The 17,517-nt window shown below is 45.1% G+C and overlaps 1 protein-coding gene across 2 annotated transcripts in view; it reads right to left on the bottom strand.

The window, feature by feature from the left end:
- Positions 1-17,517, bottom strand: part of LOC126266718 (titin homolog) — a 1,013,152-nt gene that overhangs the window by 649,693 nt on the left and 345,942 nt on the right. For both annotated transcript variants that reach the window (XM_049971188.1, XM_049971189.1), the window contains exon 17: positions 8,227-8,500. In XM_049971188.1, the coding sequence (XP_049827145.1) occupies positions 8,227-8,500 (274 nt within the window). The remainder of the gene's footprint in view (positions 1-8,226; positions 8,501-17,517) is intronic.

Below are 17,517 nucleotides of genomic sequence, written 5' to 3'. Positions count from 1 at the left end.
CTCTTAGTCTCACATTGCCGCTTGACAGTGAAATGGGTATTTATCGCTATTATGATTCTTGTAAATGAAGTAACTCACTGGAAGTAAATGGACGATTTTACAATGAATTTACGTAGTAAGAGACGGTAGTCGGCCGAAATGGCCGAGCGGCTCTAGGCGCTACAGTCTGGAACCGCGCGACCACAACGGTCGCAGGTTCGAATCCTGCCTCGGGCACGGATGTGTGTGATGTCCTTAGGTTAGTTAGGTTTAAGTAGTTCTAAGTTCTAGGGGACTGATGACCTCACAAATTAAGACCCTTAGTGCTCAGAGCCATTTGAACCATTTTTTTAAGAGACGGTAAGTTAAAACGAAAACAGGTAAACACAGAACCAGAAGTAATTACGCGATAAATGTGTGGCATCGACGCAAACTTGGAACGCCGCAAGATAAGATTGAAAATTCCAGGATATATGAAACAGCCCGGGCTGTGATAGATTATACGTCTACCAGACTGGAACCCCGTTGACAATATGAAGCCGGCCGCGGTGGTCTAGCGGCTCAGGCGCTCAGTCCGGAACCGCGGGACTGCTACGGTCGCAGGTTCGAATCCTGCCTCGGGCATGGATGTGTGTGATGTCATTAGATTAGTTAGGTTTAAGTAGTTCTAAGTTGTAGGGGACTGATGACCACAGATGTTAAGTCCCATAGTGCTCAGAGCCATTTGAACCATTTTTTTGACAATACGATTTAAAGAGTGCACATACACTAATAACGGGACAGGAGTTGGAGCATACATGAAAATAGATAGAAAGTGTTACACAAGTATTAGTCATAAGAAGAAAATATCGCAAAACGCACAGAAAGGGAGATATCGTGACGTTTTAGGACGGATATAGAAACGGGTGACAATTACTGAACTGTATGAAATAAAATAGTCATAACGTCTCAATGGGTTGCGCTACGACATGAAAACTGAACGATTGGCCGCGGGGCATAATGGGAAATAATATGCGCTGTATGGTTTGGTTTAGCAACGATGCCCACTTTCATTTGGATGCGTTCGTCAATAAGCAAAATTTGCTCATTTCGGGGACTGAGAATCCGCAGTTCGTTATCGAGAAGTCTCTTCGTCCTCAACGGGCGACTGTGTGGTACGCAATTTCCAGTAACGGAATAATCGGTACGATATTCAGTGATGACACGGTGACTACCGAAAGGTGCGTTAAAGTTTTGGAAGATGACTTCACCCACATTATCCAAAGCGATTCTGATTTCGAGAATATGTGCTTCATGCAAGATGGAGCTCGACGCAACGGAAGCTCAAAAATGGCTCTGAGTACTATGGGACTTAACAGGTATAGTCATCAGTCCCCGTAATGGAAGCGGGGGAGTATTTGATGTCCTGGAGGAGCACACTGGGGGCGGTATTCTGGCTTTGGGGCACCCACACGCCTCTGGCATGGACATCTCCGGATCTGAACACAGACAACCCCTTTTTGTTGCTCTATATTAAAGACAAGGTGCACAGCAACAACCCCAAAACCTCGCCCGAGGTGGAAACAACCGTTCAGGAGGCCATCGACAGCATCGATGTTCCGAGACTTCAGCGGGTGATCCAGAATTTCGCTATTCGTCTGCGCCACATCATCGCCAATCATGGCAGGCATATCGAACATGTCATAAGCTAAATCCGAATATCTGTAGCGACGTTTACATGTTGAATAAAGTGTGTGCGCGCCGTAGTTTGTAAGTACCTTACGTTTTTTTGATATAATTCACTAACTGCCACCCTGTAGATAGCAACAAAAAAAAATGCGTGTCTTGAATGGGCAGTCTCAAGATTTCTTTATTAATATTTTTGACGAACTGATCGTGTCGATTCCTTAACTTTTGTATTTTTCACCGCGTGTTCATTTAGAGGACAGGAGCGCACAACTGTGTTCAGAGCGATCTGCGAGACTCGCTGCCTTCTGGCATCCAGACCGAATGTCGGCAGTGTGGAGGTAGGTGCCGTGCAGAAGCGTGTCGCAGCGCATCGCCACACCAGTCTGCTGTTTCCTAGAAGACGGCTGGCTCGTGCAGTCTGGAACCAAGCTCCCGTCCTGCAGACCGGGGCGAGTGGCCGCACCTAGCTCTGCAGGGACGCTGCAGACACAGGCGGCGGGCGAGGGCGGCCTCTGCCGGCTGCACTGGACCACTGACCGTCCCAGTGGCTTGGCGCCTTCTACTCTTATATGGAGTTTGTTCTCTTTGGCGTCATTTAATGTGCCTTCAGCACATTTTCACAAACTTTAGTAGATTAGTACCACAAAATGGTTTTAATAGAAACAACTCGACAGAAAAGAAACATCCAAAAAATTTATATCAGATAATGAAGTGGAATATAATGCAAAAGTTTGGGTCTCTAGTTTCGTAGTGAACTAGTCTGATAGGAAAATTGTTAATTTCAAAGCTGACGTCAATGTAAGATGTTTTGTCCGCTCTGTGACAAACATCAGATGTGGTGCTAATTTCGAACTTAATTTGTAAGTATTTATCTAAATACTGCCGTTTTAATTGAATTACTTGCTAAGTAAATTTGCAATTAAAATGACCAAATATGCAGCAACAAGTCGTAAAATCATGTTTTATTTACTACTCAGGGAACATACTGGTTGAAAGCACCGATGATGGCTGTTAATCAGTTTAAATCGATTTGCAAAAGTGAATAAATAAAACACGGTTTTGCGACTGGTTCCTGCATATTGGGTAATTTTATGGTTTACGGTCGCTGCACGACTTGGCAACCACATGGAGCCCACCGTTCATAAATTTTCAGTTCTTTTTCATTACCCCAAGTTCGGTTTTAAAAGCCTCAACCTGATATTGGGTTTCCGCTAACTGAAAATGTCGGCTGTCCCGCGGTGCCACACAGCTGGATAGGAGGCTCCGACGATACCGCGTGCAACTCGTACACTCTGCGGGTTGCAGCAGTGTGAGTCCCCGCAGTTGAGGTGACGCGGGATTTCGCAACCCTGCAACTCAGCAGAGAGGCCGGCAGAGGGCATCAGCAGCGCTCCAGCCAGGCCTCCAGCAGGCGTACACGGCAACGACAGAGGTCGCTTCTCTTCGTGCAAACACCGTGCTGAAAATACGCCGGAAGCATCCGTCCGTGAGGCGGCCATTTAGACCAGCACACGAGTTCCGGACAGCAATTCCGTGGCAGCCAGCAACTGAAAGACCTTCACCTACGCCGCGCCAAGGACTCAGGCGTCGCCCTGGACAGCACGCTGGCTCCACAACTCTGGGACTCAAAGTGAACTGTTCGGCGATGTGCCAGCTGGGACTTGCCAGATACCGTCACACTTAAGGTTTTATATCATTGTCAGACTTATTCATTTTCGTTACCATTCGAGTATTGATACTTCAGCAAGTGAATTATCTACATAAGATATCGTTAAGTGTTTGTTTCTTCTGTAAACTAAAGTTGGCTGCGGGCTTCTTGAGTAAAGCCGACTCGAGAAAAGCCTTTTCTACATCTACATCTACATCTACATGACTACTCTGCAATTCACATTTAACTGCTTGGCAGAGGGTTCATCGAACCACAATCATACTATCTCTCTACTATTCCACTCCCGAACAGCGAGCGGGAAAAACGAACACCTAAACCTTTCTGTTCGAGCTCTGATTTCTCTTATTTTATTTTGATGATCATTCCTACCTATGTAGGTTGGGCTCAACAAAATATTTTCGCATTCATAAGAGAAAGTTGGTGACTGAAATTTCGTAAAAAGGTCTCGCCGCGACGAAAAACGTCTATGCTGTAATGACTTCCATCCCAACTCGTGTATCATATCTGCCACACTCTCTCCCCTATAACGCGATAATACAAAACGAGCTGCCCTTTTTTGCACCCTTTCGATGTCCTCCGTCAATCCCACCTGGTAAGGATCCCACACCGCGCAGCAATATTCTAACAGAGGACGAACGCGTGTAGTGTAAGCTGTCTCTTTTACTGTTCAAGTTGCTTGCTTTCTTTGGTTGCTTAAGATGATTGACTATATCAAGCGTGGTGGAGCTTAATTGTGTATTTTGTGAATTAGGAACTCTAGATTAATTTTTTTAGTGAGGAACTTTCTTTTATTTTGCTTTTGGAGATTTTTGTTCTATTCAGACTCAGAGAAACTGTGTTTCCCAATAAATATGGATGATTGTGACTCCTTCTATTCTCTCTGGATGCCCCTCTAGAACGGCAAACTCCTGGTTATGTTTAGGAAATTTGTGGGGTGGACAGAAACAGTAATCGTCATTGTTTCTTCAGGAGAGGGGAAACAATGTGACGAAAATGGACTATCTGACACGCTTCTCAACCGAGGTGATTATGGTGTGACTGAAGCATTCTGCCGTGCGGTCACGTTTTGATATCGACAATTCCCGCCCGTTATTAGCCCGTCTCACCGCAAGAGCTTCTCGAGCGGTTTGTCGACTGCAGAGGACAGGTCCGTGGCCCGGCATTGGAGCGCTCTCGCGGCCAAGAGCGGCTCTCGAAGTGAGGCGGTTGAGCGGTATGTTTCACAGCGGCTGGAGTGAACGCGATAACGTCGTGGCCGACAGCATCCTTGGCCCACTGCTAAAATGCTAAAAGTTGGGTGTTTGGTCACCATGGTTTCTGTGAGATTGGATCTCGGCTCGGAGGATGAAGATCGTTCGTTGAGAAAGATATCTGTGTGTGTGATACGGAACCCGACTTGTTCTCGGGATTTCAATTTGCAAGAAGCCTGTGTCCACTGTGGTGCCAGGTTGGGTTCCTCTCTGCCAGTGTCAAGAACCGGGTGCAGAGGCGTCTAGTGAATAGCATGCTTTGGTCCCTGATCCCTAGCAGACTCGTCATAACAGCTACGTGATGGCATCCATTGGCCGAGCGATTCTGAACTCACGCTTCGATCCGCAAGAAATTATAGCGAGAGTCCGATTACCCTGTGCGTGATTATGTTGTACTGAGCAGCGCTGTTGTGAGTCGCCATCCTGGTCAACCATCGTGAAATGTAAACTTTAAACGGTCTCACTTAATTTACGTTTCGGTGAATGTGCGTCACTAAGCTAGTGTCGCTCGAGCTGACTGACCACGTATCGTTAAAATTTGTCGTTACTCAGGTGCGTTACGTGCAACGTTCGCCTTTCTCAGGTGTATTTGATGATGATGAGGTCCCATACTCCGAGGAGGGTAGGGAACGATGCGGGAGACCCGCGCCGCCGACTAGGTAAGGTCGTAGCGGAGGTGGTTTGCCATTGCCTTCCTCCGGCCGTATTGATGAAGACGACACAACAACACCCAGTCATCTCGAGACAAGGAAAATCCCTGACCCCGCCGGGAATCGAACCCAGGACCCGGTGCGCGGGAAGCGAGAATGCTAACGCAAGACCACGAGCTGCGGACAGTGACTATTTATATTGTAAACTACAGTTCTTAATTAGTGGTTCCCGTGTTACACGACATGATAGGTTCATGTATCTGTTGTTTATATTGTGGGTTCAGCTACTGAGGGCTGGATACGACAAATGCCTTTACTCAGAATGTTTATCTCTCTGGTGATGATCGCCGTCGACACTTAAAGGGTCAAAGAGAAACTGATCGGCTGTGCTTGTATCATCCTTTGAATTAAATGTTGTCAGGTTATTCCGCTTGCTTGGAACCAGTGGTCTTCCTTCTAATTAACTGAAAGCAGTTAAGTCATATTACTAATTAAAATGAAACAGCTGAATTTCTCAATCAGCGCAATACACTGGTTCGAAAGCTACCTCAAAAACAGAAGTCAACAAGTCGTTTGTGGGTCGGAAAAGTCATCATGGAAAAGCGTGCACTCTGGAGTTCGCCAAGGCTCCGTCCTTGGTCCACTACTCTTCTCACTGTACATTAATGATATTTCTTCAGTGATTCACTCCTGCAGCTACCATCTATATGCTGACGACATCCAACTGTACATAAGTGCAAGCCCCAAAAACATTGCTGGAGCAGTAGCGAGTATGAACGCATCTCTTTGCTCTGTTTCTCGATGGGCACAGAACATAGGTCTGAAACTAAACCCCAAGAAATCCCAGGTCACACTTATATCTCATCCAAAGTTAATCAGCCGGTACTTTCGCGAAACGGTCCCTAAAATTCTCCTCAATGGTACCCAACTACCATACCAAAAAACAGTAAAAGACCTTGGAATAATCTTGGATGAACACCTAAACTGGGAAGAACAAACAGTCACAGCTTGCTGGATATCGCTCTCCTCCCTACATGCAATTCAAAAATATAGAAAAATATTTCCAACCCATGTTAAACAAAAATTAGTCCAAACACTAGTCTTGCCTAATCTTTACTACTGCGATGTAGTTCAACACGGCACAAATAGTGAAAATTCTAGATGCCTCGAGCTAGTGATGAATGCTTGCGTTAGATACGTGTGCAATATTCGGTTGTATGATCATATCAGTCCTTCATACTCCCAGCTAGGTTGGATACGCCCACATAAGGCACGCGATCTCCACACGATGTGCCTACTTCATCGATTTCTTAGCCACTGGTGCCCCCAATACTTATCTTCTCACATTAAACACCTATCATCATTCCACAATCGCAATACCAGATCGGATACGTCTATCATCTTGGCTGTACCTGTACATAACACAAAATGTTTCTCCGTGTCATTCTCCATCTCAGCCATACGACTATGGAACGTGCTACCCTGTGATCTGCGTCTTATCCAGAACTACTCAACATTCAAGAGGGAACTCAAAACTTACATATTAGGGACGGTATAGCCACCATTGTTGTGCCCCTCCCATCTCTTTCTTTCTCCTCTCCATCACAGCTTCGAATTTTACCATTCTTTTTCTATTCCTCTAACCTATCTACCTCTTATATATCTCTTTCACCCCATTCTATCGTCTTATGTCTCTGCTCGATGAGAATAACTCACAAGCTGCAAGAATATAACGAGAAAATTCCCAACTAACAATGGGACTGACATGCACAAAAGAAAAGTATGTTTACTTTCATATACATTATCACTATTATTATTATCATTATTATTATTATTATTATTATTATTATTATTATTATCATTCTTGATTGTTATAATTATTTTTATTGTTATAATTATCATTGTACTACTGTTATAATCTCAAATTTTTTGTTTAACATCAATACTGCATAATACGTTAAATGTCCTTAATGTTATTTGGAAACTGTAACTAGTTCAATCTGAGTATGCCTGGTTAGGTGTAAGAGAGGGCCTGAAGGCCCTAATCTTGCCAGGTAAAATAAATGCATAAATAAATAAATAAATAGTGAACTGCTAGTGTTAATGACCTGTTGGCTATTTTCGGTATGTTTTTGAAACTTGTAATGTGGAATATGCAGGTTAATTTTATAGACTTGCGATCTGATTAGACCTCCGTGCTAAGGACCCGTGAAATTTTTTTAAGTTGATGTTGTCTCAATTAACAATTTTTTTTTCAAATTTCAGTCAGTCATTTCTGAAAGTTATATAATTTCTACCAACAATTCTGTTCTTGGAGATTAATCTAATTAATACCAGGGTTAGCTGCCAGGATGGTCTTCCATCATTTTCTTTGTTTTAATTAATTGGTTCGCATTTTTAATAAAAACGTCAGTACATTTGTGGCTCAGTATCCTTCCGCTCAACACCAGCTCCCTACCACATAGCACGTATACTGAAAGAGTAAGCAGTGATGCAGACTGTGTGGACTCTGAAACTTCTTGGCAGATTAAAACTGTGTGCCGGACCGAGACTCGAACTCGCGACCTTTGCCTTTCGCGTGCAAGTGCTCTACCAACTGAGCTACCCAAACACGACTCACGCCCCTTCCTCACAGCTTTACTTCTGCCAGTATCTTGTCTCCTACCTTCCAAACTTTACAGAAGCTCTCCTGCGAACCTTCCAGAACTAGCACTCCTGAACGAAATATATTGCGGAGACATGGCTTAGCCACAGCCTGGGAGATGTTTCCAGAATGAGAAGGTAAGAGACGAGGTACTGGCAGAAGTAGAGCTGTGAGGACGGGGCGTGAGTCGTGCTCGGGTAGCTCAGATGGTAGAGCACTTGCCCGCGAAAGGCAAAAGTCGCGTGTTCGAGTCTCGGTCCGGCACATAGTTTTAACCTGTATCAGCGCACACTCCGGTGCAGAGTGCAAATCTCATTCTATGTGGACTCTGTTTTCCGTTCTGCTGCTGTGGGCTGCGGTACTCACCACATGACGCCGACGGCGGGGTAGGCCTCGACTTGGGCGCGCAGGCGCAGCTCTCCGCCCTCTGGGACGGCGGCGGCGGCGGGCTCCAGCTCGAAGACGAAGTCGGGCGCGACGTAGGCGCGGATGCCTTTGTCGACGACGAGCGTGGCGCGGCACGAGACGGCGCCGTGCGCGTTGCGCGCCGTCGCGCAGTACTCGCCCGAGTCCTCCAGCGCCGCGTGCGACAGCTCCAGCGTGTGGAAGCTGGCCTCGTCGCTCGTCATGGAGCGACGGTCTGCACCGGACACACGTACACTCGCCTCCAGAATTAAAGCAGCAAACGGGACTTTTGCAACGCTGCATTTATTTTGACACGATACAGTATAAACAGGTCATACTAATGTAATAAATGTTCAAATGGGTGGGAAATCTTATGGGACTTAACTGCTAAGGCCATCAGTCCCTAAGCTTACACACTACTTAACCTAAATCAGGGCTTCCCGACGTGTGGTCCGTGGACCCCGTAGGGGTCCGCCGGCTCTTTCTAGGAGGTCTGCGGTCACCTTTCACCCAATGGTGTAAAATAATGAGTAAAATGTGAAAATCAAATTCATCACTTTTTGCGTGTGAAAAACATGTGCACTTTTTTTACTTCATGTCGTATTCCCAAGCAGCCTTTGCGGTTCCTAAGTGAGAACGCATACACAGTTTAGTGCCGGAGAATGCGGCTTCTCTGATCGACTGTTTCGCAACAATACAGGGGTCGTTTGTGAGCCGGCTCACGGCGCTAGGTGAGCTGAAACCTTATACGCGTGAGCAAAGCGAGCTTTGTCGACCAATCACAGCGCTCGCTGGCACATGCGGCCCCAGGAATTATTAAATGTTAAACTTGCTTCGTCAGTCCACTACCTATTTCATGAGTCGATTTTTGACCTTCAAGTTGTTTTCATTCATCTCTAAACCAAAGACTATTGATACTTCAGGGGGGGGGGGGGGAGGGAGGGGTCAACATGCATTAAGAATCTTTCAGTTCCCATGGCTTTCGCTCTGAAATTTAAAATTACTGTGCTCTTGACTGACTAGGGGTCCGCCATGGATTTTCGACTGAAGAAAGGGTCCGAACCTGAAAAGGTTGGGAAGCCCTGACTTAAATCATCCTAAGGACAAACACACACACCCATGCCCCATGGAGGACTCGAACCTCCGCCGGGACCAGCCGCACAGTTCATAACTGGAGTGCCTTGACAGCTCGGCTTGTAAGTAGCTAGCGCTCTGTATGAAAATCACTGACTGTGCTGTGTGCAGTCTGTAGCTAGTTTACATTGTTGGAATTTGCTATTGTGGTGTTGGGCAGTTGGATGTGAACAGCTCGTAGCGTTGCGCAGTTGGAGGTGAGCCGCCAGCAGTGGTGGACGTGGAGAAATGGTGGAGTTTTGAGAGCGGACGATCTGGACGTGTGGCCATTAGAGAGAGTAAATTTGTAAGACTGGGTTTTATGAACTGATATATATATTATGACTTTTGAACACTAATAAGCTAAATACATTGTTTGTCCTCAATCAAAATCTTTCATTAGCTAACGATGCCTATCAGTAGTTTGTGCCTTCAGTAGTTACAATCTTTTATTTAGCTGGCAGTTTTGGCGCTCGCTGTATTGCACTAGTTCGAGTAATGAAGATTTTTATGACGTAAGTGATTCATGAAAGGTATAGGTAATTGTTAGTCAGGGCCATTCTTTTGTAGGGAGTATTGAAAGTCAGATTGCGTTGCGCTAAAAATATTGTGTATCAGTTTAGTGTTGACCAGAATAAGTAAAGTGAGAAATGTTCTGCTCAGCTGTTTGAAAATCAAATAATGTAAGAGGTTTATCAGCACAGTAATTCACTAATTTTTCTAAGGGGACGTTTCAGGCTAACCCCGCGCGGCTGATACTAATGTACAAACTATGTAAAGAATACAGTAAGTAATCAACTCCAACATGCACGACGCTGGACAAAAAGTTCTTGGGCTTTTTCCAACTTCAAGGATTTGCACACACATTCTGACGACTGCCTAAAATGCTCAGCGTGGGACGAGACCACCTATGGCACCGGTATAGGCCTGACAACAACGGAACATGCTGTGAGTGATGTCACCAGTCTCTTGTTGAGGCAACAACGCCCGTTCTTCCTGCAGAGCTGCTCATCTGTCTTGGAGAGTGGTTGGTGGATGTTGACCTGGTGCGACCCGTCTTCCTAGAGCATCCCTGACACGCTGTATGGGACTGAAATCGGGAAAACAAGCAGGCTACGCCATGTGTGCAATATCTTATGTTTCCGAAAAAAAAAACTTCATAGGTCGACCATTATCGTTTATCAATACGATGTCTGGGCCCCACAGCACCTCGTGACAACCGCACATGAGGTACGAACATGTCGTCACAATACCTGACAGCAGTTAAACCTTGCCGGTTCACCTATACAATTTGATGAAGAGGTGAAACTTCCTGGCAGATTAAAACTGTATGCCGGACCGGGACTCGAACTCGGGACCTTTCCGTTTCGCGGGCAACTGCTCTACTAACTGAGCTACCCAAGAACGATTAGTTCTGCTAGGTTCGCAGGAGAGCTTCTGTGAAATTTGGAAAGTAGGAGGCGAGTTACTGGCGGAAGCAAAGCTGTGAGGACGGGGCGTGAGTCGTGCTTGGGTAGATCAGATGGCAGAGCACTTGCCCGCGAAAGGCAAAGGTCCCGAGTTCGAGTCTCGGTCCGACACACAGTTTTCATCTGCCAGGAAGTTTCATATCAGCACATTCTCCGCTGCAGAGTCAAAATCTCATTCATGAAGAGGTGTTCGAGGGGTCAACATAATCCCTGCACACACTGTTAGGGATCCTCGTCTCTTTCCACAACGTCTGGGTTCCGAAATCGTGCTCCACGTGCCCCCCACATGCGAATCCGTCGAGAATTACTCTCCGCACCAAATCGGGACTAATCAGTGAAAAGCACGTTGGCCCATCGTTCGACCGTCCAGGTGGCGTGTTGACGGCTCCACTCCAGACATTCCCTTCTGTGAAGATACGCCAGAAGTACACAGACAGCAGGCCTGCGACAATTAAGGACGCTCTGCTGACGCCTTCTGTACACGGTTTGCCTCGATACAACACGTCCAATGGGTGCTGCGAAGTCAGATGCCAGTTTCAGTGCAGTACTAAGGCGCTACCGTCGTGCCCTTACAGCCAAATAGTGGTCCACTCTTTCTGATGTCACACGTTGTCGGCCCTGTCCTCGTCTCCGGAATACAGCTTCAGTCTCTGTAAACTACAGCCTCATCGGAGAAACGACAGAACGATTCACATTAAGCCATCGGCCACATCAGTCTGCGACTCTCCTGCTTCCATTCTTCCTTAAGGCCCTCCACAGCAGAGAGTCCGTAGGCTATACTGGACCGTCTGTGACTGTGTACACAGCGACTGTGGATGTGGGACTACCCTGCAAACACTACCCCGCTTGAAACTTCCTGGCAGATTAAAACTGTGTGCCCGACCGAGACTCGAACTCGGGACCTTTGCCTTTCGCGGGCAAGTGCTCTACCATCTGAGCTACCGAAGCACGACTCACGCCCGGTACTCACAGCTTTACTTCTGCCAGTATCCGTCTCCTACCTTCCAAACTTTACAGAAGCTCTCCTGCGAAACTTGCCAGGAAGTTTCATATCAGCGCACACTCCGCTGCAGAGTGAAAATCTCATTCTGGAAACATCCCCCAGGCTGTGGCTAAGCCATGTCTCCGCAATATCCTTTCTTTCAGGAGTGCTAGTTCTGCAAGTTTCGCAGGAGAGCTTCTGTAAAGTTTGGAAGGTAGGAGACGGATACTGGCAGAAGTAAAGCTGTGAGTACCGGGCGTGAGTCGTGCTTCGGTAGGTCAGATGGTAGAGCACTTGCCCGCGAAAGGCAAAGATCCCGAGTTCGAGTCTCGGAAGGGCACACAGTTTTAATCTGCCAGGAAGTTTCATATCAGCGCACACTCCGCTGCAGAGTGAAAATCTCATTCTGACTACCCCGCTTGATAGGTACCCTGATGTCATTGTTGGCGCGCTTGTTCGTTGACCATAATGCCATCTTCCGTAAAGAATACGATCGTACGGACGTATGATTGTAACGTGAATTTAGACACGGGACGGGAAAATAGCAGGTGTTGCTTTAATTTTGGACATCACTGTATTACACATCTCTCAAACACCTACCAGTTAATACAATGAATGCCGGGGGTTAAAACTCCTGGGTGAGAGCAGTGTTTGATGCCTACAAACAGTTCACTAACATCTGTGGGGGCATCTTGCGAGATGAAACCAAATTAAGAGTGTAACTTCCTGGCGGATTAAATCGACTCGAACCTGGGATTCTTTTTTTTTCGTGGTCAAGTTACCTACCGGCTGAGCTATCCAAACACGAGTCTCATGATCTTACTTCCTGCAGTACCTCTTCTACAACGTTCCATTCTCCACAGAAGGTCTCCTTCATACCTTTCCCGATTAGCACTCCTGGAAATAGAGATATTTCGGAGAAATGGAATAGACAAGCTTAAGGGATTGTTTCCAGGATGTATTTTCATTCTGCACCCTAGTGTGCCCTCATTTGAAACTTACTGGAACATTAAAACTGCCGGTTTGGTATTCGAACTCAGAAGGTTTACCTATTGCGGACAAGTGCTCTAACGACTGAGCACGGCCGGTCCTCACAGCTTTAGTTTCGTCAGTACCTCAGTGCAATTCCCCAGGCCGTGGCTAAGCCGTGTCTCGGCCATATCCTTTTTTTGTAGAAGTGCTAGTCCCGCCATTTATACAGGAGAACGTTTGTGAAGTGTGGACGGTAGGAGATGCACTGGCGGAAGTAAAGCCGTGAGGACGAGTGCCGGTCGTGCTCGGGTAGCACAGCTGGTAGAGCACGTGCCGCGAAAGCCAAAGTTCCCGAGTCCAAGAAGCGGCCTGCAGCCTGCCACGAAGTTGCTGCAGATTGAAAATTCGTTCTCGAAAACACAGCGCTTCAGGATGATTCATCCGATTTTGCACGACTGTATTTTCTCCACGAATAAAGATACAAACTTGGGGTGAATTGTAAATCATGCACCGAAATTAAAAGTTTACTCAGAACCATTTGTATGTTTCCGTTATGCCTGGTTGTCGGTTGCAGTCCATGTATTGCAGCTAGCTCTGTTAGTTGCACTTTACCCAATGTGCGTAGAGGCGATGTGGTTATAACTCTGTGGCGTCATTTTTGTCGCGCATATTGCACTGCGAATAACACAGGGAAATGGGCGGACACATCTAGCATCACACCGTTGGCCTCCAAGGTCGCGTCCTCTCATGGTACATGATCTTTTTTTTTTGTGGGCGTTAGCGAGCACTCCTCCCTTTCCAATATCGTTGGGTGAATAACGACGTCGCACAGGAATAGCAGTGATCGCAATAGCTCCATAAATGCTGACAAAAGAGCAGAACGGTTCGCGCTATCGTCTCATAAGTTGTCATCTGTCCATTGGAGGACCAATTGAATATTTGTCAAAGGTAAATGACAAATGTAAACTTTGACCCTTAACTGTAAGAAGCACCCCAAGGTTATACCTGCATACATATAAAAGATACACCCTTGTTAAATACGATGGTTCTTTTTAAAGCGTTATTTGTGTAGAAGATACGGTCCTCTGAAATCGGATGAATCTTTTTTCTAGAAACCCCTGCATAATTCCCCTTTAAATTCTGGACTCTTTCTTCTTTCTAAGCCGTTGTCAGTGTTTGTCTCAGATAGGACGTAATGGATCGTTAGTTTACGCTTTGACCTCGGCCTCTCAGCCTGTAAATTTCAACAGAAATCTCTTTTCTGACAGTCATCTCAGAACCCGTAAACAAATAAAACCGACACACATAAACAACTACGTTACGTCCTGCTGCCGCGTCTTCGACACACAGGGACTCATTTATATGTTAATCGTAGATTAAAGGAATAGGAAAGTAGATAGGGCTGTCCCAATCTTTTTTTTACCTATAGTCTACTGACTCAGAGCGAGAAGTTTTAGTCCAAAAATACGAGACGTTACTAAGGGAAGACTGTATGTACTACACGGGAACGATGGCAGATGTAGCTTCTCAGAAGTCGGCCATTAACTGCAGTCTTCTTCCAAACAGACACTACACAATATCATACTTCAATCAGACGGAAAAGCCATTCATGTAAGCGCTCAAGGTGATCAGCAGCCTTTGGTAAAGGAAACTCAATTCCATGAAACCAAAAGTATGAGGAAACTCATGGTGATTCATTTCAGAGAAGCCAGCCGCGTACCTAATACCAATTTTTGCTATTATTGCAGAGTTTAACCTCCATGAAATCTTCAATCATCCGTGAAACTCGATCAATATCTGTTGCTGGACTGCTAAGGCACGCAAGTGATATTCTAATCCATTCCATGTACGTTCGATGGACTTAGTCGAGGGTTTGATCAGGCCAGTGCAACATAGCCGAGAAAAGCGATGAAATTTTGTTTCATTTGTGGGCAGAGCAATATTTGATGCATAACAGTTCTTACTACAAATCGTTTACATTCTGTGGAAAACATAAAATTAACGGACATGCTTTTATTTTACCATGCATCAAAATTACTATCTCAGGTAAAAATTCAGAAACATCAACCCCACATCGTAATCAGACCTCCATCGATTTTAGATGTTATCAGAAAACGTTACGTAAAGACTTTCCGACTTCCCGACTAGTCAACGTACGCCCACCTCCGTTTCACACTGCGTATTACGAGTTCCTTAAAACGATAATGAGGCTTAACTTAGATGGTTTCTCTGGAAAGGAGGTAATTGATTTCCATTATCGTTCTTCTCCAACTTGAGTACGTGTTCTGTCTCTAATGACTTCCTCATCGGCGGACGTTTCAATGGTATGCTTCGTTTTTTCCTTCCTTCTATTCATGAGCTATGTTGGTATCGGATTACCAGGAAATATTCTCCAAGATATGAGTTTAACAGAACGACAGCGCTCCTATCAGGTATTGAGAAACGTATTTACTTTATAAACCAAGCGTATTTTACACTTTTCTTGTACCACTGCTCTTTTTATGCAGAAAGACATAAAAACTTGGAGTAATGTTAGGGAATTTCTATTTTACCTTGTAACCAAGGAAATCCTTCGAAAGACTGAGAGTTAATGTGTTATATTTTGCTTGTTTGTCGATATGTAATAAGTGTCACTTGCCCACGCTGTGGTGACACTTAAATTACAGTTTGCACTCATTTTTCGAGATTTTCCACATGAAATTATGCATAAACCGTCTTAAGATGTGTGTGACAACAGTTGCGCATATTCTAAGGTTAGAATATATATTATATCAGCACAGAAAACTTGTAAACATTCGAAACTGAAAAGACAAATGGAAGAAGAGCAATTCTATTTGATAGACGAAATAGAAGTAATACATTTTTAATACTGATATGTTTTCTTAGTTTGTTGATAATATTCTGAAGTAGACACATGTCTTCTCAACAGGTGACAGGAAACTAACGGGATGAAATTTGCCGTGTCTCTACTATTCTGGGAAATACTTGGCACTGGCCCCAGCAGCTTTTAGCAGTGAAGTATGCGTGTGGATGTGAGACACTCCTAAACCAGACGTAGGCAGCGTCTTGGCACAGAGGCTGCGGGCTGTTTAGAGCGTAGAACCGAATATTCTGTACAAGCTGTCAGTACAAGGCATTACTCTTATTCCATACTATGAAATGAGAGCGTTGTCATTTAACAAAGAAAAATGAGGAAAGAGGACTGTACATTGTGATAATTACTCTGCGTATTCTCCAAACAAAGTTCCAAATTTCAATTAGTGAATGATTACAAAAATAAAATAAATAGAGGATTCCGTAGCCTTCCGAGATGACATGCACAAGATCTACCAAGCAAATTTGTTCACTTATCTCTACATATTGATTAATGAATCTGCTGGTATGGAGGCCTTCACAACGTAAGAAGGAGTTTGTTAACGGTAGAGCCGGTACTGCACAAAAACATTTCCAGTGATTCTGCTGATCTATCGTCTACCTTTGCTTGAAGGAAACTGATTGAGGAGTATGTTTACCTACACATTTATTTATTTTATGCTGAAATGTTTAAATATGAAGAGAAATAACAGTTACTGACTTCAGTTACTTATAAAAAACAAAAGCAATTAAAATTACAGAAATCAAAAAATAGTTATACTCAAAGGGAAAGAAAGGATAAGAAAGATATGTATACTCTGCCATCAAACTCTTCTTTCATGGTCGACTTCCGATCGGAGATTTTCGGGAGACAATGTCCTGGCGTAATTGCATCATTACCTACAGCTCTGACTGTGGGTTTGAGGGACTTCAGCCGTTCACTTATGTAATGAAATGGAACACCTTCGGCCGCCCTTTCGATGTTGTTTACTGTATGGTCACCAGTATCGGTGCTTCAGTACACCATCTTCGGGCCTTAACTGACGCTCAGAGGATTAACTCCAATCGCATACACGAATCCATCAGTGGCCAACATCTCTGAACTGCAACAACAATGTCTCCAGCGAATGCTTTCGTAATTTTAAGGGCAATGCATTACGTGGTCCACAATGTCTTGTAGACGGGATGCGGGCCCACTACTTCACGCCACATACGAAACAAGCAGTCAGAGCCACAGATAGATGCTGATGGCTCAAAACTAAGTAAGGCGAATTCGCTTTCATCTGCCGGAAATATTATGCGATGTGTATTCTAGAGTGGAAAGGAAATTTCTGTCATCGGTTGCCTAACTAAAGCGAACGGCAGAGACTAATAGGAAGGCTTGTCATCTCATTTGAAGAGGTGCTATGTAGGTTATGTCACCCAAATGTTGTGGGTTGATGCGGCTTGTGGAGAGAGTGTAGACATTATATCTGAACAGTCTACTACAGACAGATGTTTATTAGCTATGTAACCACGTAGCGAATTAACTGACTTTCAAATTGGCATGCTAATCTTTGCAAGACACATGGGTCATACCAAATCGGAGACCACTCGAGAATTTCTCTTTCTGGTATGGATCTTCAGAGCGATCTACTGTGAATCAGACGGGCATCAGAAACTCATTGCTGCCACCACTGTATGGCGACAAGGGTACCGCACAGGCTTCAAAAAATGGTTCAAATGGCTCTGAGCACTATGGGACTTAACATCTGTGGTCATCAGTCCCTTAGAACTTAGAACGACTTAAACCTGAGGACATCACACACATCCATGCCCGAGGCAGGATTCGAACCTGCGACCGCAGCGGTCTCCCGGTTGCAG

Source organism: Schistocerca gregaria, chromosome 4 (genome assembly GCF_023897955.1).
Source record: "Schistocerca gregaria isolate iqSchGreg1 chromosome 4, iqSchGreg1.2, whole genome shotgun sequence".
Classification (NCBI taxonomy): domain Eukaryota; kingdom Metazoa; phylum Arthropoda; class Insecta; order Orthoptera; family Acrididae; genus Schistocerca; species Schistocerca gregaria.
Note: the sequence above shows the minus strand (reverse complement) of the source record. Positions and strands in the feature narration are given on the sequence as shown.